Here is a 26394-nt window from a genome sequence, read left to right as displayed (position 1 = left end):
GAGTTTCTGCAGTTGCTGGGATTGGTAGTCATCCTTTCCAAGAGCCAGTTGTCTCCATCTGAGCGCCTGGAGTATCTGGGAGTGCTGTTCGACACCTCCTTGGGGAAGGTCTTCCTTCTGAGATAAAAAGGCTGCTTTGCTGACCTCATTGGAATAACTACAAGACGGCATTTTATTTTCCAAAACAGACAATATTTTTTATTGTTATTTTAATGGCTTACAAATTTATAGCAGCGGAGACATAATAGAAAGAAATATATATTGTCAGTTCAGAATATGCAATGGAGAGTAACACTTACACTCATATGCCGAGCAGGGGACTAGCACACCCCCCCGGCATAAGCAGGTAAACCTCTCTGACCCTACTTGTGATGCATGTTCTTTTATACAGATAAATTCTTGCTTTGTTTCAAAAGGCTCATCCCCGAACTCTGGTCATATGACTCCCTAGTGATACAAAAAATGTATACCTAACTATTCCCCCCCCCACGAGAGTGGCCCTAGCAGTCCAGAAACAGAGGGCACTTTGGGAACTTCTTTTGTCCATATCTTGAATCCTTATCACCTTGCTGAGGCTGATTTGTTTGTTATAAAACACTGTATGTCTTCAGGATGGTGTCCTCGTAGACAGTCTTATGCAGCAAACTGAAACAAAGATGCAAGGGTGACATTCCAGCATCCTGGCCATGCCTGGATCCCATGGCTTGCTTTAGAGACAGGCACCAGGCCCCCACATCCCTACTCCCCCTTCATCCTTCAGGGGTTGTTACTTGTTATGGGTGGTTTATGGCTTCTCAGGGTGCCTTGCATATGTCATACGGCACTGATAACAGCTCAGTACAAATGAACAATGGTCACCGAACCTTGGAGAAGTATCCTCCTTAGGAAGACAAGAACTAGGCCAGCAGGAGTATCATTTTCATAGATTAGCGAAGTACATGCTGTTCCATCTGGTTAGCTTGTAAAGAAAGGCTGCTTAGACTGTGAGAAAATATGTGTTAAAATGGCTGTAATGTCCAGCATACACAAGGTATTTCTCCACTAGGTAGTTCAGTTTGTCCAGGTTATCCAACTCAGTCCCCTCTTGGCGGGCCGAAGTAACGAGGGGTGGCTGAGAGAGGAAGTAACAAAGGCGTGGAGGAGGGTCAGCCCACCCAGCTAGCTAAACTCAGATACAGTATATGCCAGAACCAGAGGATGGAGGCACAAAAGGCTAATAGGGGAACCATAAAAACAACAGTGGGAAAAAGCAGGATTCCACAGCAGTCAAGACAGTAGTCATTGCTAAGTAAAGAACAGCATTGAGAGTCATCAAAAATATGAGAACCAGACCATAGGAAGATATGAAAGCAAGAAATACATACAGGATATATGTGTTTCTGTTCAGGTGGTAGTATAAGAGGCAAGCTAACAAAATATAAATAAAGCATTAAAAGAAACGAATGACATGGTAGTAAAAATAAAAACAAAAATGGACAAACTTGACAGGTCCATAACCTAGCCTAGGCATTACAGCAGAAAAATTATAATGTCACTTAAAAGGAATATACAGAATAAAACAAGCAGTCCTTCACAGAAATAATATCCAGAGCCAAAACTGCAAAAAGATAAAGTCCAGCAAAACGGGCAGAAACAGGGAGAGAAAGTGTCCAAGAAAGTAAAAGTTCAGGATGCAGCAGTTCAAGGCACGCAGTCACTTTAAACCGGTACGGTGTACACTCGGAATGAAAGGTGTCTGCACATACACCATCTTGAAAGAAGTCCAGGTATCATCATCTGTCAGTACGCCTTTCACTTAACCCCTACCACCTAATATTGTGGGGGCCACTTTGTCAGTACGCCTTTCACTTAACCCCTACCACCTAATATTGTGGGGGCCACTTTCAAACTGACATCATCCAGCAGCCGAAATCCAGTGAAGAGAGTCAAAGAAAAGAAAGAGAGAGAACAGGTTGCCCGTACTGAGGGCGTCAACAAGGGACAAAAATAAGACATTTACTGGTCATAAGTACAGCAAGAAAGATACAAGATTCAAGTATACAATATGCAGAAGAGGACATGTTACATGGTGTAAACTTAGGAGAGGGCACAGAAAAATACCATTAAGTCTATAGAACCTTTCTCTAAATAAGAGAACCCCTAACGGAGCAGCGCTCAGGCCATGAAAGAGAAAAAAAAAATGTAATGTAAAAAGGCAATTTAGATAGGAAAAAACAAAAATGCAAAAAGGGAGAGAAAAATCTCCAAAAATGGCCAATGGATAGTCGGTTTCCCCGGGGTACCCCACAAACCAAACAGATAGACAAAACAAAGATTACAGGGCACAAACATAGAAAACACCAAGGTACAGGCGTGGAACTTTTCATCCATCAGTCAAAGATTCAGAGCTGAACTTAGATCTGCAGAGAAATGCACAGTTAGACAAAAACAAACATCATCATAGCACGAATCATAATTGTGTGCACACAGTGGCTATAACATATGGCATAGTAATCACATAGACACACCACCAAAATATATTCCAGTCAATGCTCACTACTATGGAGAAATACAGACAAGAGATAAGGGTATGTAGTTACATGGAGAAAAGACCTCAGTTTCCTCTTAGAGAGGTCTCTATGACTGCCGTACTCAACTTAAAGCAGCATAGGAGAAAACATCCCTGGTCAAAAAACTCCACTACATAGTACTAACAAAAGAAACTAGTAGTTAGAATCAAAAAGACTTATCTCTTAATGTCACAATTCTCCAGGTGAGACAAGAATCCAGTTAGTTAACTTAGGATTATCACGTTAAACTTCATTCAAGCGTGAAAAATTTCTTTCCAAAGACTCCCGACAGGCCCTGTTTCGCTACAAGTTGCATCAGGGGAAGTCTATGTAATTTAACTACCGCTCTACAGATTCTCTCAAACAGAGAATTCTGTTTGAGAGAATCTGTAGAGCGGTAGTTAAATTACATAGACTTCCCCTGATGCAACTTGTAGCGAAACAGGGCCTGTCGGGAGTCTTTGGAAAGAAATTTTTCACGCTTGAATGAAGTTTAACGTGATAATCCTAAGTTAACTAACTGGATTCTTGTCTCACCTGGAGAATTGTGACATTAAGAGATAAGTCTTTTTGATTCTAACTACTAGTTTCTTTTGTTAGTACTATGTAGTGGAGTTTTTTGACCAGGGATGTTTTCTCCTATGCTGCTTTAAGTTGAGTACGGCAGTCATAGAGACCTCTCTAAGAGGAAACTGAGGTCTTTTCTCCATGTAACTACATACCCTTATCTCTTGTCTGTATTTCTCCATAGTAGTGAGCATTGACTGGAATATATTTTGGTGGTGTGTCTTGTTAATATTCCACTTGCTATTATATATATATTTTTTTGTCATAGTAATCACATAATCATAAAAGGCATCGAAAGGGGTACTGGAGCTTCTGAAAGAGAAAACATAAGAATGTGATCATACTGACTCGGTGCCCTGCCGATTTCATTCATAAGGCAGACAGGGACGCAACTGCTAGGGTGAGCTTCAATCTGGAAAAAGAAGCAAAACTTACTAGGTAAAGTAAGATACCGTGTACAATGTTAAAATAGAGGTATTCTGAAGTAGGGCAATGTCAATTCAAAGGGAAAAAAAGAAACAAGTTAAATGTTAAGTGCAAGGTCATTTCAAGGGTACTGAAAGCATAACAGTGTCCTCCTTCTCTGGGTTAGAAAAAGGCTCATTGTAACAGGTCCAGAACAGCTCTGTATGTATGTCTGCGAAGACAAAGAAGAGACAATATAACGTGACACCACCCCTGAGGACACTTAGCCATGTTCCCTGCAGGCAGACCTGGAACCCTTGTATGCCACCTGGGTCCCGCTACACTCAGAGGAGAGGGCACTGCTGCAGACTAGATGTAGCTACTGTTTTAAAGGAATTTATATTTCCAATTGTATTTAGAATCTGAGTGATAATAACACTTTATACAAACGTGCATGGGAAGAAAGAATTCATAAAGAACAGCAGGATAAAGACACAATACGGGAAAGCAAAGGAGACAGTAAGCACACAAGAATGAATCACAATCCAAATATTTCAATTGCCAGAAAAATATGGATACTTAACCTCTATCATTGGTAGTCTTGTACTTTAAATCCCCCAACACTGGGATACAAAGGCAGGGATGTGCCCAACACAAACCCTACATGACAGACAAAGGTCGCTGGTTGTTGTTTGTATGTGTTTTTCTTTTTGGGTTTGTTTTATTACCAGCAGACACACTTTTACAACTGCGAGAAACTATCTGGCACAATTCACTTTAAATGACGCACTGCCTTTAACAAATCCACTGCACGCAGGATCAAACACTAGTTCCTTCGAGCTTGACAAAATGATATGTCGAAAATCCCAGTCCTTATTCTCATGCATCAGTGCGAAACTCACATTCTTAATTCTGGCTAGATCCACATGCATTATACCCTGTTTATCAACTTACATTACTTACACTATCCTTTCTGCAACTTTCGCTATCCTGTCTGCAACATTCGGCAACAATCATGCTGTCTTGCTTTACTAACCTTTCCCAGGTTACCAACCTAAATGCTTTTTCCATCTCCCTGGGTAATTTCTCAACATCACCAATTTCTCGTTCTCTGTGTCTTGTCAGGTGTCCCCAAAACTTTTGTTTTATTAATTTGACAAGTATGACAAAAAGTTGATTAAATTCCAAATACTAAGCCTTGGACAACAATAAAAATAAGGTGAAGAAAACAATAAGGAATTACAAAATCACACAAAAAAAACAAAACAACCTCTACAAACCCAGAATTAAACAAATAAGAAACAAGGAGAGGGCAAAGGGAAAATGTTTCGGTGTTTGTTTTGGTGCTTTGAATTTATCTAAATGGTGCTAAACCATAAGATGAGGAGAGTTAATCCAGTCCAAGCATGGCTGTGTAAAAGCCTGAACCAATTCAGAACTAATGAGCATACCTTAGTTTATCCCAGGACAAGCAGGCATGATATTCTCACATGTGGGTGACGTCATCTACGGAGCCCCAGCGCGGACAGCTTTTCAAGCAAACTTGCTAGAAGTTTCAAGTTTGCACACTGCACCACGCATGTGCATGCCTTCTCGCCCACTAGAGGGCGCATCCCACCTCGTGGTCCTCAGTTCAATTTTTTCCGTGGAGCCAGAAAGCCCTGTGGATTTGAGCTCCAGTTGTATTGCCTTTCTAGCTGCCGCGTTTCGTTGTTTTTGTATTTTGATCGATTCGCGGTGCTCCTTTCTTTTGTTTCTTTCGTTAAAAAAAAAAAAATATTTTACTTTTCGTTAGGCTCCGGGGGCTCCCGGCAGCCGTGGCCGCGGGACGTCGGTCGTTCCCGGCCTTCTTTTTCGTTGATGTCCCGTCCTGTTACGGGATTCAAAAAGTGCAGCCGGTGTGAGAGGTTACTTTCCATCACTGACCCTCACCGGTGGTGCATTGTTTGTCTTGGGCCGGATCATCCGACAGCTTCGTGTGATCGCTGCGCTACTTTTCAAAACAGAGCCCTCCGTCGCCGTAAGGCCAGAATGGCGGAATTGTTTGTAGTGGACGCGCCGCCTAAGGCCTCGACGTCGGCCTCGGCCCCGGCCTTGACCTCGGCCTCGGCGTCCTCGGCTTCGCCTCGGCCCTCGACTTCGAAGGCGTCCTCAGGAAAGCCGGCTTCGGGTAAGTCCTCTGTTCCATCCCCTTCAGCAAAGAAGCCATCCTCTACTCCGGCTAAGGCGGGTGGGTCGACCCCGGCCCCGCCTCGGACCTCGACTTCGCACACCCCGAGGGAATACTCGAGACCGAGGTCGCCCTCCAGGGAGTGTGCTCCGGACCCGGAACTCCCACCTTCGTGGGGATCCCGGCCTTTCAGGACCTCCTTCGAGCCCTTATTTCATCGGAGCTGTCGGGGGCCTTGGAAGTGTTGCAGCGAGCTGCGGTTCCGGCGGCCTCGACCTCGCAGGCCTCGGCCGGGGCGCCCTCGCCCTCGGAGGCCCCGGCCTCGGCTCCCTCGACCTCGGGAGCCCCGGCCTCGGTGGCCTCGGTCTCGGGTATTGTGGCCCCCTTAACCTCGGCCCCGGCCCTGCCCTCGACCTCGACCTCGGGGGGGCCGCCTGAGCGGAGTGTGCGGCCCAAGGAAAAGTTGCGCAGAGTGCGCCGTATTTCCTCCTCTTCCTCGGGGTCTTCCCGGGACGCCTCGCCCTCGACGCGACCTCGGACGGGGCGCCGATCGAGGAAGCCGAAGCGCCCGCGCGGCTCGCCTTGGAGGCACGGTCGTTCCTCGCCGCTCTGGGGCGAGGCGCTTCAGGTGTCGGAGTTGCGCCTCGACAATCCGAGGCTCCTCCGATCACCTCATGGGAAGTCTTCCCGTGCCGCCTCGCCGAGGAAGTGGGAGAGTGTCCCCCGGACCCCGGGGTCCTCACCCAAGGGTTCTGCGAGGCGGAAAACTTCTCCTTCCCCCTCGAGGGCCTTGGAGAAAGGATCCTGGGACTCGGGGTCGGTCAGGGATCCTCATTATTCCCATGAGGCCTCTCCCCTCTCCTCGGTGGGGAGGTCGAGAACCCCGTCTCCCCCGGCCAGACCGTCCTCATTTTCAACTTTTGTTCAGGACATGGCCCGAGCCCTGGGGTTAGACCTTATGGTCGGTTCACAATATTCCAAAGAATTTTTGGAGGAGCAGGACCTTCCCACTCCTCCTAGAGAGGTGCCTAGGCTCCCCCTCAACAGAGTCCTTCTGCAGACCTGGTTGAAGAATTTGTCGAACCCTCTTACAGTCACGTCGGTGCCTTCTAAAATGGAAGCCAAGTATAGGACGGTGCCCCCTAAAGGGTTCGAAAAGGCGCAGCTCTCCCACCAGTCTCTTCTGGTGGAGTCTGCCCTAAAGAAATCACAGCCCTCACGGGTTTCCGCGGCGGTTCCACCCGGCAGGGAGGGGCGGACCCTGGATAAGTTTGGCCGTCGCCTCTATTCAAATTCCCTGATGGCCACCAGGGTTCTAAATTATGCCTTCACCTTTTCCTCCTATTTGCGTGGCATGGTGAAGGACCTTCCTCAATACCGAGACTCCTTACCGGACCCCCTAAGAGCAGGATTTGATAAATTTATGTCCAACCTGTCTCAATTGCGGTTGTACCTATTTCATGCGGTGTACGACGCATTTGAGCTGGTTTCGAGGGTGTCGGCCTTCGCAGTGGCCATGCGCCGCCTGGCCTGGCTTCGCACCCTCGATATGGACCCAAACCTGCAGGAACGTCTTGCAGACTTGCCTTGTGTGGGGTCCGAGTTATTTGACGAGTCCTTAGATGCGGCGACCAAGCGGTTGTCGGAGCAGGAGCGCTCGTTAGCATCCCTGGTCCGCCCCAAACCTAGACCCCCGCCGCAGAAACCTTTCCGTCCTCCGCCGCGTCGATATCCTCAGAAATCGACTCCGGCTTTTTCGAGGCCACCTCCGAGGCGTCCATCTCAGCGAGGCAGAGGGGGACAAACCCAAGCCCCGGCGCAGGGTCCTTCTAAACCCGCGCCTTCCTTTTGACGGGCTGAGCGGACGGGGCGGGTTCCCCTCCGCGAAATCTCAGGAACCCCTTCCTATCGGGGGGCGTCTTCGGTTCTTCCGGATGGCATGGACCGAGATAACCTCAGACGCTTGGGTGCTCCGGACCATCTCCGAGGGCTACTCGCTCAACTTTGTGTCCTCGCCACCGGACAATCCCCCGACTCTAGCCTCTTGCAACCGATCGCAGCTGCCGACCCTTCTGGCCGAGGCCAGGGCCCTTTTGGTGCTTCGGGCGGTCGAACCGGTCCCCAAGGACCAGCGGGGTACGGGGTTTTACTCCCGTTACTTTTTGGTCCCAAAAAAGACCGGGGACCTGCGCCCCATACTGGACCTCAGGAAGCTCAACAAATTCCTGGTCCGGGAGAAGTTTCGAATGCTATCTCTCCCGGTTTTATATCCTCTCCTGGAGGAAGGGGACTGGATGTGCTCCCTCGACTTGAAGGAAGCATACACCCATGTTCCGGTGCATCCCGCCTTCCGAAGATTTTTACGATTCCAGGTGGGGGACCTGCACCTCCAGTACAGGGTCCTGCCCTTCGGCCTGGCCGCGTCCCCACGAGTCTTCACGAAGTGCATGGTGGTGGTTGCGGCAGCCCTGAGGTCTCGTGGGCTTCATGTGTTCCCTTACCTGGACGATTGGCTTATCAAAGCCCCGACCAGGGAGGGGGTTATCTCAGCGACCCGACAGTCTATTGCCTTCCTGCAGAGCCTCGGGTTCGAGATAAACTTTCCAAAATCACAGTTGTGCCCGGCTCAGTCTCTTCAATTTATAGGCGCGGTGCTGGACACGGTGCGCCTGCGCTCCTATCTCCCGCCCCAGCGGTTGGAAGCCTTGGTGCGGATGGGCCGTCAGGTCTCTCAACTGTCGGTGGTGTCGGCCCAGCGCATGATGATGCTGCTCGGTCATATGGCATCGACGGTCCACGTCACTCCGTTTGCAAGGCTGCACTTGAGGATTCCTCAGTGGACCCTCGCTTCCCAGTGGCGTCAAGAGTCCGATCCGGCGTCTCGCCTCGTTGCGGTGACTCCGCTTTTGCGGAAATCGCTGTGTTGGTGGACAGACTCTTCAAATCTGTCCAAGGGTTTACTGTTTCTCACCCCTCCTTTTCGCAAGGTTCTGACCACAGACTCCTCGGAGTACGCGTGGGGAGCCCACCTCGACGGTCTTCGCACGCAGGGCCTGTGGTCTGCCGAGGACCGTCGGTGTCACATCAACGTGCTAGAACTTCGGGCCATCTTTCTAGCACTTCGAGCATTCGTTCACATATTGCAGAATCAGGTTGTCCTCGTCCGCACGGACAATCAAGTGGCAATGTACTATGTGAACAAGCAGGGTGGCACGGGTTCTTGGCCCCTCTGCTCGGAGGCTCTTCGCCTTTGGGAGTGGGCGGTCTCCCGGAACATCTTCCTTCGGGCGGTCTACATCCAGGGAGAACTGAACTGTCTGGCGGACAAACTCAGTCGACTTCTGCAACCGCACGAGTGGACTCTACACTCCGGAGTTCTGCGCGAGGTTTTCGCTCGCTGGGGAACGCCGCAGGTGGATCTGTTTGCCTCTCCGGAGACCCGCAAACTGCCCCTGTATTGTTCTCGGATGTACTCCCGGGACCGTCTGGAGGCCAATGCCTTTCTTCTCGATTGGGAAGGGAGGTTCCTGTATGCGTTCCCTCCCTTTCCCCTGATCATGCGAACGTTAGTACATCTCAAATCGTCCGCTGCCACGATGATTCTCATTGCTCCTCAGTGGCCGCGTCAGCACTGGTTCTCCCTGCTGCTTCAGCTCAGTGCCAGGGAGCCTCTTCTTCTGCCTGTGTTTCCTTCTCTGCTGTCTCAGAGTCAAGGATCCATGTTACATCCCAATCTTCAGTCATTACACCTGACAGCTTGGTTTCTTGCTCCCTAATTTCGCCTGGTCTGTCTCAATCGGTGAGGGAGGTGTTGGAAGCCTCACGCAAGCTCTCGACGAGGCTTTGTTATTCGCAGAAATGGACCAGGTTTTCCACCTGGTGTTCGTCTTTTCACCTGGATCCGGTGTCGGTTCCGGTGTCCTCGGTCTTGGACTATTTATTTCATCTGTCGCACTCTGGCCTGAAAACCACTTCGGTGCGGGTTCATCTTAGTGCTATTTCTGCTTTCCATCAACATCTGGATGGGCGTCCCCTGTCGCTCCATCCTTTGGTGACACGCTTCATGAAAGGGTTACTCAGGGTTTGTCCCCCTCTTAAGCCTCCTTCAGTCGTGTGGGATTTGAATGTGGTTTTAGCTCAACTGATGAAACCCCCTTTTGAGCCACTCAACAAGTCTCTCTTGAAATTTCTGACTTGGAAGGTGATGTTTCTGATTGCCCTCACCTCCGCTAGGCGGATTGGGGAGTTGCAGGCCTTGGTTGCGGACCCTCCTTTCACTGTCTTTCATCATGACAAGGTGGTTCTCCGCACCCATCCTAAGTTTTTACCTAAAGTTGTTTCTGATTTCCACCTCAATCAGTCCATTGTCCTTCCTGTGTTCTTTCCGAAGCCCCACTCCCATCCTGGCGAGACGGCGCTTCACACGCTTGACTGTAAGAGGGCGTTGGCATATTATCTTCAACGCACCAGGTCTCATCGGAAGGTTCCTCAATTGTTTTTGTCCTTCGATCCTAATCGATTAGGACATCCTGTTTCCAAGCGCACTCTGTCTAACTGGTTAGCTGCTTGCATTTCTTTTTGCTATTCTCAGGCCGGACTTCCGCCCCCGGGTCGTGTCACGGGGCATAAGGTCCGAGCGATGGCAGCTTCGGTGGCTTTCCTCCGATCCACTCCTATGGAGGAAATATGTAAAGCTGCCACTTGGTCTTCGGTTCATACGTTCACCTCTCATTACTGTCTGGACACTTTATCCAGGAGTGACGGCCGGTTTGGCCAGTCAGTGTTGCGTAATCTGTTTTCCTGAATTGCCATCCTCCCACCTGCCCTTTTTTGGTTGGCTTGGAGGTCACCCACATGTGAGAATATCATGCCTGCTTGTCCTGGGATAAAGCACAGTTACTTACCGTAACAGGTGTTATCCAGGGACAGCAGGCATATATTCTCACAACCCGCCCGCCTCCCCAGGGATGGCTTCTCTGCTAGTTATGGAACTGAGGACCACGAGGTGGGATGCGCCCTCTAGTGGGCGAGAAGGCATGCACATGCGTGGTGCAGTGTGCAAACTTGAAACTTCTAGCAAGTTTGCTTGAAAAGCTGTCCGCGCTGGGGCTCCGTAGATGACGTCACCCACATGTGAGAATATATGCCTGCTGTCCCTGGATAACACCTGTTACGGTAAGTAACTGTGCTTTATTTATTGTAGGCAAAATACATTGCAAAGACAAAAGCCAAACACTAGTGTTTGTTGTTCCTGTCACATCAAAATATAATCTAAAGAAAAATACACATTACGGGGTACTAATTTCATATAACCAACGCAGAAAGGTCCATCATCAGAAACGGATGCTAGAAAAAGTCAGACACCCACAGCGGTATAAACGAATTATAATGTCTCCTAAAGTCAAAAGATATCCTAAAACAAAAAAAACAAAGAAAAGAAGGAAAGAAAACACTTTCCTTATTATGTCTAGACCCATATGACTAGACCCATGTGCCCCTGGCATGTCTCATACACACACAATTGCAGGGTGCACAGAAAGAAAAAAAAAAAAATCCAGATCTTGACTCAACCCTATTCTTTCCCCTAATATATATATATACATACAGTATACATACAAATGTCCAATTTAAACGTCCTGTTCCGGACAGCATACAGTGCAGCAGGCAGGTATGCTAGCCAATTAGAGCAAGCAGAGGGCATAAGCTTACGCAGTGCCACTTTTAGAAGATCATGGGCCTTCTCTGCGTACCCATTACTTTGCGGATGGTAAATAGTTACAGATTGTTGTGCAAAGCCCAGCCGGGCACAGACCTCAGCCAAGAGGTCATTACGGAAATAGGTGCCATTGTCTGAGTACAGAACTTCAGGCACACCGTGTCTACTAAAGAGCTCACGGCAAAGCATCTCTGCAGCAGCAGCCGCTGACTCAGAGGAGCAAGGGAAAGCTTCTATCCATTGAGAAAAAGAACACACACATACCAAAAGAAATCTTTTCTTTTTGCAAACATATTGAGACCGTCATTGGGTATATGCATCCCCATCCTCAGGGCCCGCGTGGTCCCAATTCATTTGCCCTCCTTGATTGTAAGGGTTGCCAGGGGGCCGAGGATTGCCTCTGCCTCCCCTGTACCTGCCTTTCCCTCGCAGGATTTGATTTCTACATTCATTTGCATAATGGCCAAATCTATGGCACGTAAAGCATTGTATCTGAGATCTGGGTATTTGAGACGGGGTACCCCTCCCCCTATGGCCTCCTCGGAAGGGGGGTTGCCGGGTGTTGTTAGTCCATTTAATTTGAGCAAGTTGTAATGCCTTTTCTACTGTTGTGTTAATGTTATCTTGGATAGCCTGGCTAATCTGTTGTACTTTGTCTGCCTTCGCTGATTCCTTCTTTTCAATCCGTAAAGCAAAAACCTTCTTTTGCATCTGTGCCATTTCTTTCTCTGTTTTGGCTTCCTCTTCTTTTGATTGTTTCACAAAGTGATTGACATGAGAAACAATCTCACTCAAATGTTTTCCTTCTATTGCTACAACATTGTCTAACTTGATCTGAACCTTCTTTGGCAACGTGCTTTTTAAGATCTGGTATGCCAGATCTCGCATGATCGCATGACTACAAGGCTGATCATAAATGTCATTTGTCAGAGGGTAGCTTTTAGTGGTTAACTTTGAAAAATCCTTAATATCAGGGAATCTGTCTTGCAGGGCTTTCCAGACCCTCGGGCGGCTGGTATTAAATGGGGCCCCGTCAAAGTATGTGACATCGGGTGTATAATCTGGAATGCCAGCATCGGAAAAGATATCAGTTGCTGTATTGCCTACCAATTGGACTAATAGGTGTCGGACGTCACCTATCCCTAAGGTCCATTGAGCTGTTAGCTTCTCAAATTTTTTAATCCATGGGCCAGCTCCCTGCATCAAAGGCGGGAGCTGCTGTTTAATTGCCACAAAATCAGTGAAGCTCCAGGGAATGTAGGAGCGCTGCACTCCCCCTCCTTCTTTTGTGCTCATGAGAAGGGGGGCTTGTATAATGGGCATGGGTGTAGTCACGCTTTGTCCTAAAGTAGTTCCTGGGAATTGAACTGCTTCTCCATTGTACATGTGCTCATGTTTTTCCCACACCTTTAAGCCTTTTTTCATGTATTTGAGATCCCAGCCGGGGTCTCCTGTGCCTTGCTTGATGCACAGTCGGGCAGTATTCATATGGATAGTTTCAAATACATAGTAACATAGTAACATAGTAGATGACGGCAGATAAAGACCCGAATGGTCCATCCAGTCTGCCCAACCTGATTCAATTTAAATTTTTTTTTTTTTTTTTTTTTTTCTTCTTAGCTATTTCTGGGCGAGAATCCAAAGCTCTACCCGGTACTGTGCCTGAGTTCCAACTGCCAAAATCTCCGTCAAGACCCACTCCAGCCCATCTACACCCTCCCAGCCATTGAAGCCCTCCCCAGCCCATCCTCCACCAAACGGCCATACACAGACACAGACCGTGCAAGTCTGCCCAGTAACTGGCCTAGTTTAATATTTAATATTATTTTCTGATTCTAAATCCTCTGTGTTCATCCCACGCTTCTTTGAACTCAGTCACAGTTTTACTCTCCACCACCTCTCTCGGGAGCGCATTCCAGGCATCCACCACCCTCTCCGTAAAGTAGAATTTCCTAACATTGCCCCTGAATCTACCACCCCTCAACCTCAAATTATGTCCTCTGGTTTTACCATTTTCCTTTCTCTGGAAAAGATTTTGTTCTACGTTAATACCCTTTAAGTATTTGAACGTCTGAATCATATCTCCCCTGTCTCTCCTTTCCTCTAGGGTATACATATTCAGGTCTTCCAGTCTCTCCTCATACGTCTTCTGGCGCAAGCCTCCTATCATTTTCGTCGCCCTCCTCTGGACCGCCTCAAGTCTTCTTATGTCTTTCGCCAGATACGGTCTCCAAAACTGAACACAAAAAATGACCCCTCTCGGGGGTAGGGAATCATTTGCGGGGCCTGTCCTTCTGTCCAATCTGCCAAATTAGATACCCAAACATATACATACTTGGGAGATCTCTCATTCTGGAGAACTATCTCCATAGGAGAGAGTTCTGACTGGAACATGGTTCGGACAGGGTCTGCATACACATGTGTTTGTGCTGCATGTTCGTCAGATGCTGAATCAGAAAACTCAGTCTGATCCAGAGTCTGGAGCTGTCACTTTAATCCATTTTTCATGGAAGTGGGAGATGTTTGTAGCTAATTTAGAATGATTGGCCGTTTGTATGACCTCTAGAGTTAACATCCTGATGCAGACTAAACTGCTCAATTCCCAATTATATACAAAATATACAATCTCTTGAAAACAAAAAACACGCTCATCCCTACATTGTTCTATCTTTCCCTATTTATAAAACTGACATCTAATATATACAAAAATTAAAGTAAAAAGTTATACTTACAATTTGTACAGTGTTAATTCTGTACGGTCTCTGGGTGACTATTTGCCTCACCCAGGAACACCATCCGTCCAGCACCAAGGCAAAATACTTACGCCTCCTGAACGTGTTTCTCTTTGGAGTTCACCGGAGCACCTTATAAAATAAATCTGTTAATCATGATCACGTCGGGGTCACCAATGAGATAAAAAGGCTGCTTTGCTGACCTCATTGGAATGACTACAAGATGGCATTGTATTTTCCAAAACAGACAATATTTTTTATTGTTAGTTTAATGGCTTACAAATTTATAGCAGCGGAGACATAATAGAAAGAAATATATATTGTCAGTTCAGAATATGCAATGGAGAGTAACACTTACACTCATATGCCGAGCAGGGGGCTAGCACACCCCCCCGGCATAAGCAGGTAAACCTCTCTGACCCTACTTGTGATGCATGTTCTTTTATACAGATAAATTCTTGCTTTGTTTCAAAAGGCTCATCCCCGAACTCTGGTCATATGACTTCCTAGTGATACAAAAAATGTATACCTAACTATCCCCCCCCCCCCAGTCCACGCCTCTCTCACTTCCCCCCCCACGAGAGGGGCCCTAGCAGTCCAGAAACAGAGGGCACTTCGGGAACTTCTTTTGTCCATATCTTGAATCCTTATCACCTTGCTGAGGCTGATTTGTTTGTTATGAAACACTGTATGTCTTCAGGATGGTGTCTTCGTAGACAGTCTTATGCAGCAAACTGAAACAAAGATGCAAGGGTGTCATTCCAGCATCCTGGCCATGCCTGGATCCCATGGCTTGCTTTAGAGACAGGCACCAGGCCCCCACATCCCTACTCCCCCTTCATCCTTCAGGGGTTGTTACTTGTTATGGGTGGTTTATGGCTTCTCAGGGTGCCTTACATATGTCATACGGCACTGATAACAGCTCAGTACAAATGAACAATGGTCACCGAACCTTGGAGAAGTATCCTCCTTAGGAAGACAAGAACTAGGCCAGCAGGAGTATCATTTTCATAGATTAGCGAAGTACATGCTGTTCCATCTGGTTAGCTTGTAAAGAAAGGCTGCTTAGACTGTGAGAAAATATGTGTTAAAATGGCTGTAATGTCCAACATACACAAGGTATTTCTCCACTAGGTAGTTCAGAATGTCCAGGTTTGTCCAGGTTATCCAACTCACTTCCAGAGGCCCGAGTAAGCAAATTGCAATCTCAGATTCGCCTGCTTATGGCGTCCCGGTGTCCACGGGCGTAGGATTTCCTCCAAGTCTTGGGGTCGATGGCGGCTTCCCTTGATGTAGTGAGGTGGTCGCAGACCCATATGCGTCCTCTTCAGTATGCTCTTCTTCGGAGGTAGTCACCTCAAAGGGACAGTCTGGATCACCCTGTTCCACTTCTGTGCTTGGCTTGGTGCAGTCTTCATTGGTGGCTCCAGACATTCCATCTTGTTCAAGGGGCGAGTCTGGACCAACCACAGTGGACGGTGCTGCTTACGGATGCCAGCCTTCTCAGTTGGGGAGCTCAGTGTCTAGGTCACTCAGCTCAGGACACGGAGGAGGCTTCTTGGTAGATCAATGTCTTGGAGACCAGAGCCATCTGTCTGGCGCTGTTAGCCTTTCATTCCTTTCTGATGGGCAAGTCAGTCAGGGTTCTGTCGGACAATGCCATGGCAGTGGCCTATGCTAATCATCAGGGGGGCACCAGGAGCATTTTGGTGGCACAGTAGGCGGCTCTGCTCATGGTCTGGGTGGAGTCACACCTTCAAGAAATATCAGCCTCCCACATAGCTGACTTCCTCAGTCATCAAGTGCTAGATCCCGGAGAGTGGTATCTAAGCCTCGTGGCCTTTCAGTTGATAGTGCATCTTGGGGTCAGACCTCATGGCCAAAACGCCCCGCTTCTTCAGTCATCGCAGAGACGGTCAGGCCGAGGGCCTAGATGCTCTGATTCAACCATGGCCAATGGCGGGGCTGTTGTTTGTGTTCCCTCCGTGGCCATTAGTGGGCAGAGTTCTTCTCCACATAGTTCGTCATCCGGGCCTGGTGGCTCAGTACCGGCCCAGGCAGCCGTGGTACACGGATCTGGTGACGCATGTGGTGGCGGATCCTCTTTCTCTGCTTCTCTTAGACGACCTTCTGACTCAGGGTCTTATTCCAATGTTCGATCCGGGTCCCTTCTGTTTTACGGCTTAGCTCTTGAAAGGGATCTCCTAGGTAAGAAGGGGTATTCAGATAAAGTGATCTCAACTCTCTTGGGGTCCCGGAGGCTTTCCATTTCTCGGTCTTATGTGAGGGTTTGGTGTATATTTGAAGAGTGGTGTGCTGTGTGTGGAGCGGTCTCTTCGCGCTTCCCTGCCTAACATCTTAGAGTTGTTACAGGATAGCCTGCATAGGGGACTGGCTTGGTCTTCTCTCCAGGTTCAGCTTGCAGCCTTGTCAGCCTTTCGTGGGTTGTTGAAAGGTCAGCGTTTGATTGCTATTCCTAATGTGATTTGCTTCTTGCGGGCAGCCAAATTGCTTAAGCCTCCCGTATGACCCTTTGTTCCTTCTTGGGATCTGAATCTGGTTCTGTCAGTTCTAGTGCGCCCTCCCTTTGAACCATTGGGCGACTATTCTTTGAAGGACCTTATTCTTAAAGCAGTCTTCTTGGTGGCCATTACTTCAGCTAGACGTGTTTCTGAGCTACAGGCTTTCTCTTGTAGGGCTCCCTTCTTGGAGTTTTCTAGGGAGCGGGTTGTATTGAGGCCTATTCTTTCCTTTCTGTCAAAGGTAGTTTCTCCTTTTCATGTCAATCAGGCAGTTGCGCAAGTTGTAAGTCAGTTGGGTCCTTCATTCTTATGTGCAGAGAACCCAGGAGATCAGGAAATCTGATTATCTCTTTGTCCTTCTAGCGGGTCCTCGTAAGGGGGATGGCGCTTCTAAGGCTACTATTGCGCTTTGGATCAAGAAGACTATTGCTTCCGTTTATCTTCTGAAGAAAAAGTCTGTTCCAGAGTTTCTCAAAGCTCATTCCACAGGGTCAGGCAGCTTCTTGGGCTGAGTCTTCTCTAGTGCCTCCAGTGGATATTTGCAAGGCTGCAGTTTGGTCTTCTCTGCATTCCTTTGTCAGGCACTACCGTGTGGATTTTCCAGCGCATCGGGATGCAGTATTTGGTGAACGTGTTCTGGTGTCGGCCCTTCGGGGGTCCCACCTTTAATGGGTACTGCTTTGGTATGTCCCATTCGTAAGGACTATACCAGTCTACCAGGCGCTATAGACAATACAAGGAGATAGCTTGTAGACTGGTATAGTCTCCCACCCTATCTGTCTTTGTGCAGTGATTGCGGGTTTTGGTTTTTGCTCGCATGCATAATTTGTTTTTCCTGCGGGTTCTAGAATTTTTCTAGGGCTGGGGAGAATTAAGAACAGCGGCTATGGCTCAGATGGCTTAGCTGGTAAGCTGTGGGGATATTTTCTATACCAGGTTTTAGTTCTGCACATGCTCCAACAGTTGTTTACAAGTGTTTGTTTTTACACTCCTGTTCAGAGTGTGTTTTACTGTTTTCAGTTGAAGTCTTTCCAAGGTTCTGCTTGGCTATTCGGCAGACTGGATTGCAAGAGGGGAAGCTATCCTGATATACAAGTTTATTCTCAGTCTCCACCTGCTGGTAGCAGTGAGGTATATAACCCATTCGTAAGGACTATACCAGGCTAACAGTAAGAAAATGAGCAGGTAAGAACCTAATTTCTCCTTACTTAGTTGGATTAATCTTTGAAAAATCTGTGGGTTCATCAAGCTGATTGAATGCACTTCTTAAAAAAAAAAGATGTATTTGAAAATCAGTGAATCAATTTAGGATTTTTTAAAATTGTGTGTGTGTGTAAGGATGTGGTTCAATTTATCCTCATTATAAGTGTTATTTTCCTTTGTTTTACATCTTAGCATGCTGCTACTGCATGCAGCTTCTGCCCAAATCACAGCACAGAAACTGTCTTAGCCTCTCTGACTAATTACCTCCTCCACTTATTCTCTCTGGGAAAAAGTGCCTTGATACTCCAGTTCGACCTGAGCAGTGCCTTCGACCTGGTTGACCATGACATTCTACTCAGATGCCTTGACTCCATCGGCATCTCCGGTCAGGTCCTAAACTGGTTCACAGGATTTCTAAAAAACCACTTTTACCAAGTACACTTCAATGGGACCTTCTCCCAACCCTGGCACAATCCCTGCGGAGTTCCTCAGGGCTCCCCTCTTTCACCCTCTCTATTCAATGTCTACATGGCCTCGCTAGGTCATATGCTATCCAACCTAAAACTAAAATCATATATCTACGCAGACGACATCACTATTATCATTCCCATTACCTCGCTTTCCCAAGAGATGGAACAATTCACCTCATCCATCCTCACCAAAATAGAACAATGGGCCACTCAATTCAAATTAAAGCTGAACCCAGAAAAAACCAAAATTTTCCTGGCTAGTCCCAACAGCAAGCTAACAAACACCTCCCTGAAACTTAACGGGTTAGACTACCCAATTAACCCCACAATCAAAATCCTTGGAGTCATCCTGGACCGCTGCCTTACTTTTGAAGTCCACACCAATGCTCAGATTAAAAAATGTTTTGGTACCTTCTGGAAACTCCGCACCTTCAAACACTACTTTGATTTCTTCTCCTTCCGATTACTGGTCCAATCACTAATCCTGAGCATCCTAGACTACTGTAATATCATCTACCTAGGTTCATTTAAAAAAAACCATCAAACGCTTAAGACTCGTTCAAAAAATCTGACCATATAAGCCCCTTCTACAAAAAACTGCACTGGCTGCCTATGGAGGCGAGGATTATCTTCAAATTTGCTTGCCTCTGCTTCAAAACCCTAACAGGCTCCTCTCCAATCTACCTATCAGATCACTTTGTCCGTCCTGGCCCCATCCGCACACGTAACGCCCACTTGTTTGCCTTCCCGTCCCTAAAGTGCTGCATCTACAAGAGAATCCTTGACTGATCCCTGGCGTTCCAGGCATGCAAATGGAGCAAATGTCTATCCACTCTCATCTCTAATTCTCCCTCCTACCAAACTTTCAGGAAGTCAATCAAAACTTATCTCTTTGACAAATATCTCTGACTCCCGCCCTCTTTGTAACTCTACTTTTAACTTTGCCTTGTACCTCCCACCTTCCTGCACCTCCCACCTACCTGCCTCTTCCCTACCTGCACCTCCTACCTACCTGCACCCGACTTCCTGGCTGGGGCACGGGCAGTGTGTCTGGGAGGGAATGCATGGATGGGAGAACATCGCAGGGGAGGAGACATAGGCATCCTGGGACTGTCTGCCAAGTCTCTTCCCTGAAGAAGCCCTTTCTGGAAACGTCAATCGCTCCTCCTAAACTTACTTGCTCCACTTCATCACTGACGCTGAAACCGTGGATTGAAGACAAAGTTTTATTTTATTTTTCTTTCCAGCTTATGATTTATCTTTAATCTTATCTATTGTTTTGCCTTTTGTCTTTGTTTTGTTCTATTTCTATCATTTAAATTTCTCCAGAATTCTACTGTTCAACGGCTCCCCCTTCTGCTTCTATTCCTTTCTCTCCTCTCTTCTACCTTCCAAAGTATTTAGATCAATGCTGTCTTGTTAAAATGTTTATTTTATTTTTATTTTTCCTCTAACTCTACTTTTCACTTCTCTATTACCCTCCAGGTACTTTAGTTAGATTGTGAGCCTTCGGGACAGTAAGGGAATTTTTCAAGTACCTTTCTTATTTCTAATCTTAATGTATATTTTCTGTAAACCGCTTAGAACCTAACGGATGTAGCGGTATATAAGAAATAAATTACATTACATTACATTACATTACATTCCTAAGCCACGCCGATTGACTTGTTTATAACCTCTCTATCTCCTTCTTGCCTGCTCCCAACTTGCTAAGTTATATTGATTGATTGACTTATTTGTAAATTTCGCTGTAGATGTACAGTCTCTTGTCATGTAAACCGCTCTGAACTATTCTGGTACTGTGGTAAACAAAAATAGTTATTATTATTATTATTATTATTATTCTTCAATACAAGGTCCAGAGACTAAAGGCATCCCCTGGAGACCTCTTAGGCAGCCCTGATTGTCACTCTGGCTTTTTATTTCTGCTACTCTTTGCATCTCTACCCCCAACTCATGATAGAAAGGGAAAAGTAGATGGAAGGAAAAGCCACATGCTTGGAGGGCAGGACATTTCTCAACAGACTAGGAGAATGCATTTGGAAATGCCTACCTCTGAGGATAACATCAATAAAATGTTTGGTGGGTTAGATATCATTAACACATACTGGTCAGCAATGTCGTGGCTTTACGTGGGAAGATATTTGGTAGCTCTCCTTCATCTCATTTGAATTCAAAGTGGCCCTGAATTAAAAATGAATGAATACCACTGTGCTATTGAATAGTTCACTGCCTGCTTTGAGCTGGAAGTTACTGAAGCAGGAGATAGAACCTAAGTTAAATTGTGATACCACAAGGCGTTTCAAAATAGTAACTCAGTAAATGATGGCAGATAAAGACCTGCATGGTCTATCTAGTCTGCCAAAAGGTGGCCAGAGCCACTCCCACCTCTCTGCAGGTTATAGTCATTCTTGCTTAAACACTGATTAGCAATTGTTTTGGAATTAATTAGTAACTGCTTTGAAGTGATTCAGAATTTCTGAGTAAATTAATATGAATTTTTCAAACTGGATTTTACATCTTTTAGAGGAAAGTCAGGAAACACTTAAGAAGACGAAGGAAGTTCAGATGAAGGCAGAAGAGAAATATAAAGTTCTGGAGAACAAAATGAAGAATGCTGAAGTCGAGAGAGAGAAAGAACTTAAGCAAGCCCAGCAAAAACTGGATACAACAAAGAAGAAAGCAGATGCATCCAACAAAAAGATGAAAGAGAAGCAACAGGTAGAACACCAGCAGTAGCAGATTTTTATTTTTTTTTAATAGTTCATTGGATCAGTAGAGCAAACAAAACATCATGGGGACTATGTAATAAAGCTCGAGTTAACAAGGCTTTGTTATGTGACTTGTAAAACTTCTTCCAGCCAATATTCAACGCTCTTTGACCAGCCAGGAACAACTCCTGGCCAGCCAAATAGCACATAGCCAGTTATTCGACAATATTCAGCAGGAAATAGGCAGCTAACCCGATTACCAGCTATTTTGCATGACATAGCCGATCACCAAAATTCGGTGGCTATAGCCGATCACCAAAAAAAGCAGGTCTATCTTTGGCCACTAGGGCATAACTGACCAAGCCGATGAATACCAGGGTCTCAACTGGCCAAAAATACCACAGAAACTCAATGCCTGTCACCGAATATGGTATCGGCATTGAATTTCCAATTTTGTCATCAACCACAGGAGATAGCCATCTGAGTATCAGGCAGTTTGTGTATGTTAGAAGGTGTAAACAAGCTATGCAACTTATGCTGAATTGTGTGTCCTTGGTATGAATGTGGACATTAATACAAAAAGATAAACATCTTTGTTAGTGGGGAGGGAGAGATTTCATAATCAGTTTCCCTGCCCTATATCCGGAAAAAACTATATGATGGCCTCCAGGCCACACAAGCAGCAAAACTCGACAACCAAATCTCCAATCTGCTAATTATGACTCCAGACTACAAAATGTTCAGAAAAGAAATAAAGACTCTACTTTTCAAGAAATTCCTGCCAACGACTTAATACTGCTAGCTCCTTCCCACTTCCCAATACCTTCCCGATTTCCCGAAGCAACCTTATCTACTCTTTATCTCTAGAAATTACCAGATATCTTCTTTTTGTAATACGTTTTTTATAATTCTTTTGTAATCCGCCTTGAACTGCAAGGCAATGGCGGAATAGAAATCTCTTTTTTTTTTTTTTAATTCTTTATTGATTTTTAAACTTTCATCAAGTATACAGAAATTCATAATAAACACTATTAATTTGACCATTTGAACAACTTATCATTATATCCTATAAATAGAAATATAACCCTCTCCCCACCCTCCCTCAAAGCCCCTTATTCATTATAAGATCATAAACCCTACACTTGAAACCCACCCCCCACCCAACATTAAGTGGTGTATAATTAATAGAAAAATGGCATTTAATCTTGACAAAAAGATGTTAATGGCTCCCATATTTTAATAAAATTTTTATATTTTCCATAATATATATATATATATATATATATATATATATATATAGGAATAGAAATCTCTAATGTAATGTAATATCCATTACCACTGCACCACCTTAACAATATTCTGGTTGGTTTCCTTACACAAATGACAATACAGTAGGCTGAGCTGCTGTACTCTGAGAGAGCTACATCCCCCCCTTCTTTGCTTTGCTTTGCTTTCAGCTGAGCTCGTGGTCAAGGTGGATAAAAATCACAATAATTGGATTTTGTTTTCATTTAAATTGGATTTTTTAAAATAAAATGCTTTTCTGAGGAGAAATCTATCTAAAGATAGTTTTCTATTTAAGATATATGAAGAACATAAGAATAGCCTTTCCGAGTCATACCAAAGGTCCATCAAGCCCAGTAGCCCATCCTCACGGTGGCCAATCCAAGTCACCAGTACCTGGCAAAAACCCAAAGAGTAGCAACATTCCATGCTACCAATCCAGGGCAAGCAGTGGCTTCCCCCCATGTCTTTCTCATCCTGCATTACAAACATATTTACTTAAGAAATTTAATGCTATTTGGTCAGTAGCATACCAAATGAAAATACTATTATGATACATGCAGTCCACCAGGACTTCTACCAAGATGTCATTAAACATAAAATGGCTTTCTTCATAATTCAGAGCTCATTTGCAACTAGAAGGCAGCAATATCTGCTCAATAGTCCAGTTTGCCCACAATTAGCAGTTTGTATACCACAAAACGCTGGCAAACCACATCCACTTTGAAATAAGCATGACTTTCTTTCACATAAAAATGAAAATGATGACGATACAGACTGTAGAAGCATAAGTGTAAAAAAAATTTAGAAAAAAGGGGGAAGGTTTTTTTAATGTCTCACTTGAGTTATTGCAGGTGTTTATTTAAACCCAGTAAAGAACAGATGTAGGACTCAACCACAACCTCTGGCAATGTATTCCAGAGATCAACTATTCTCTGAATGAAAAAAATAATTCCTCCTATTGGTTTTAAAAGTATTTCCCTGCAACTTCATCGAGTGTCCCCCTAGTCTTTGTAACTTTGATGGAGTGAAAAATCAATCCACTTGTACCCATTCTACTCCACTATTCACCTTTCCCTCCTCTGAGTGAATTCTACTAAACACCAACCTCTGGTGTCTGTCTATCAACCAGCCTCTCCTCATAGGAATGACTTCCCTATGAGGAAAGGCTAAAGGGGCTAGGGCTCTTCAGCTTGGAGAAGAGACGGCTCAGAGATGATATGATAGAGGTCTATAAAATACTGAGTAGAGTGGAAAGCTTAGATGTGAATTGCTTCTTCACTCTTCCCAAAAATACTAGGTCTAGGGGGCATACGATGAAGCTACTAAGTACTAGATTAAAACAGACTGGAGAAAATATTTCTTCACACAATGTGTAATTAAACTCTGGAATTCATTGCCAGAGAATGTGGTAAAATCAGGTAACTTAGCAGGGTTCAAAAAAGGTTTGGATAATTTCCTTAAAAGAGAAGTCCATAGGCCATTATTGAGATGGCTTAGGCCGGGGGTCGGCAACCTGCGGCTCCAGAGCCGCATGCGGCTCTTTTCCACCTTTGCTGCGGCTCCGGTAGTGTGTCACGCAGGCATGCAGCTTAAGTCCGGCGTCGCGGCGGGAAATAGCCATGCTGAGCAGTGAGCTCAGCACATACACAGATGAAAGCCTTGCTTGCTGATTGGTCGGCGGCCCCGCCCCGCCGGACCAATCAGCAAGCAAGGCTTTCATCTGTGTAGTGCTGAGCTCACTGCTCAGCATGGCTATTTCCCCCGCGACGCTGGACTTGTAAGGTGCTTGAAAAAGAAATCATCCTGGCCGGGGTCGGTGTCATGCTCCGGAGATCTACAGCCTTCCTATCTCCCTCTCCCTTCTACCTGCTTCCGGCCACATCCCCTGCTCCGCGGCTCTCTTCGGCAACTCAGCAGCAGCTTCTGACGTCGGGGCCTACCCTCTGCGAGTCCCGCTTGTTTCAACTTCCTTTTTCCACAAAGGCGGGACTCGTAGAGGGAAGGCCTCGATGTCGGCAGCTTGTCTTGATCACTGCTGCTGACGAGTTGCTGAAGAGAGCCGCGGTGCAGGGGGGTGTTGCCAGGTGCAGGTAGAAGGGAGAGGGCCAGATGCAGGACTCGTGGGTGAGGGAGGAGAAGAGAGAGAGAAAGAGAGAGGGGAGGGAAACAAAAGGGAATATTTCATACTGTGCTGGGCCGAAGTGGAGGGAGGGTGGAAAGATTCTGGCTACAGGGTACATTAACAAAGGAAAAGGGGGGAAAGCTGAAAATGGAGATAGTGACACAAAGAAGAGAAAGGGTAAGCAGGACCTACTGAATAAGGATAGAGATACAGAGGGGACATGAAGAGGAGACATAGAAGTAATGCTGAAAAAGTGTGGGGGGGGGGAGATAAAGACATTGAAAGGGCAAATGGTGAACATGGCGTAAAGATAAGGACAGAGACAAATGAAGATTCTGAAAAAGTGGTGAGATAGGGATATAGGTGAGATGGACACAAAGAAGGGTGATGCTGGAAAATAGGTGGAATGGTAATTCTGACAGGCACAGAAGGGAAATGCTGGATCAAGGAGAGATGGGGCTCAGGCTGGATGGAATGAGGAGAAATGCCTTGTTGGCCCGGAACTTCCTCTCCTACATCAGAATTGACGTCAGGGAGCGGAATGCTGGTCAGTGCAACACTTCTGCAGGGAAAGCTTGGGACGGCGGTGGCTTGGGGGCTGTTCCCCGATGGCGGTGGCAGCAAACCGAGTGGCTTGGGGGACGGCACAGAGACAGAAAGAAAAAGTTGGGGGAGAGAATGAGGTCTGGAGGAGAGGAAACATACAGGAGGCTGAAAGAAAGGAAGAAAGATTGGATGCACAGTCAGAAGAAGAAAGTGCAACCAGAGACTCATGAAATCACCAAATAGCAAAGGTAGGAAAAATGATTTTATTTTCAATTTAGTGATCCTGTATATAGCATTAAGATAAGAAACAATATATGCAGTGTTAGATTTGTTTTATAATGGTTTTGCGGCTCCAAGTTTTTTTTTCTTTTCGAAAACGGGTCCAAGTGGCTCTTTATGTCTTAAAGGTTGCAGACCCCTGGCTTAGGCAAATCCACTGTTTATTCCTAAGCAGAATAAAATCTGTTTTACTAGTTGGGATCTAGCTAGGAACTTGGGATCTGGATTGGCCACTGTTGGAAACCAAGATGCTGGGCTTGATGGACCTTCAGTCTGTCCCAGTATGGCAATGCTTAATTTTCAGATGTGCCTTACTTGTTTGCAATAATGGTATTGCAACTTTGCTGCCAACCAAATTGATGGGGTTCAACCTTTGGTTTCCCTTTATTGGTTAGACACGTTTCTAGAATAGTTTGGGATCCCTTCTGCATGCCCCTCTCTCCTTCCCAATCGGAGCCAGGGACGCCATCAAACACCATGATTCTTGATTTTAAAATTCTCCAGAATATTTTTTCTTATTTCTATATCCTCCTCCCAAACCATTTAGCCCTGTCGTGGTAACAGTCCTCTGCTATGGGCTCCACACAAGGTCTCCTTCAGGACCTTGCAATCATGAATCCTAATCCTCGTCGCTAGGTTTCACTGTTGTACATTGACTAGGAATTCTTCTGCATGGCAATACATCACATAGCCACTGAGCCACCAGGCTAGTACTGTGCTACATGTTTTTTCAAGTGTAAACCTACAAATATTCCAGCTTAAAAGGTTGCTTTTGTTTGTTTCTAGGAAGTTGATGCTTTAGTTTTAGAGCTGGAAGAGCTAAAGAGAGAACAGACTACATATAAACAACAGATTGAGGCTGTGGATGAAGCTATGAAGGCATACCAGGAGCAGATTGACAGTATGGCATCCGAAGTGGCAAAGAATAAGGTAAGACTGGATTAAAATCCTTGTCTTGGGCAAGTCACGTAACCCTCTGTTGCCTGATGTACAAACTTAGATTGTAAATACATAATGTACTTAAATGTAACTCAACTTGAGCTGCTACTGAAAAAGGTGTGATCTAAATTCAAATAAGTGTAAACAGAGGGGATTGTTGTTTTGCTAAAGAACAG

The 26394-nt window shown here is 45.9% G+C and overlaps 1 protein-coding gene across 1 annotated transcript in view; it reads left to right on the top strand.

Annotated features, from left to right (window-relative positions):
- SMC2 (structural maintenance of chromosomes 2) overlaps window positions 1–26394 on the top strand; it is a 166584-nt gene that overhangs the window by 104139 nt on the left and 36051 nt on the right. Inside the window, 2 exon segments of the mRNA XM_033926356.1 lie at window positions 20862–21055; window positions 26066–26209. Of these exon segments, the coding sequence (XP_033782247.1) occupies window positions 20862–21055; window positions 26066–26209 (338 nt within the window).

Source organism: Geotrypetes seraphini, chromosome 1 (genome assembly GCF_902459505.1).
Source record: "Geotrypetes seraphini chromosome 1, aGeoSer1.1, whole genome shotgun sequence".
Taxonomy (NCBI): Eukaryota; Metazoa; Chordata; class Amphibia; order Gymnophiona; family Dermophiidae; genus Geotrypetes; species Geotrypetes seraphini.
Note: the sequence above shows the minus strand (reverse complement) of the source record. Positions and strands in the feature narration are given on the sequence as shown.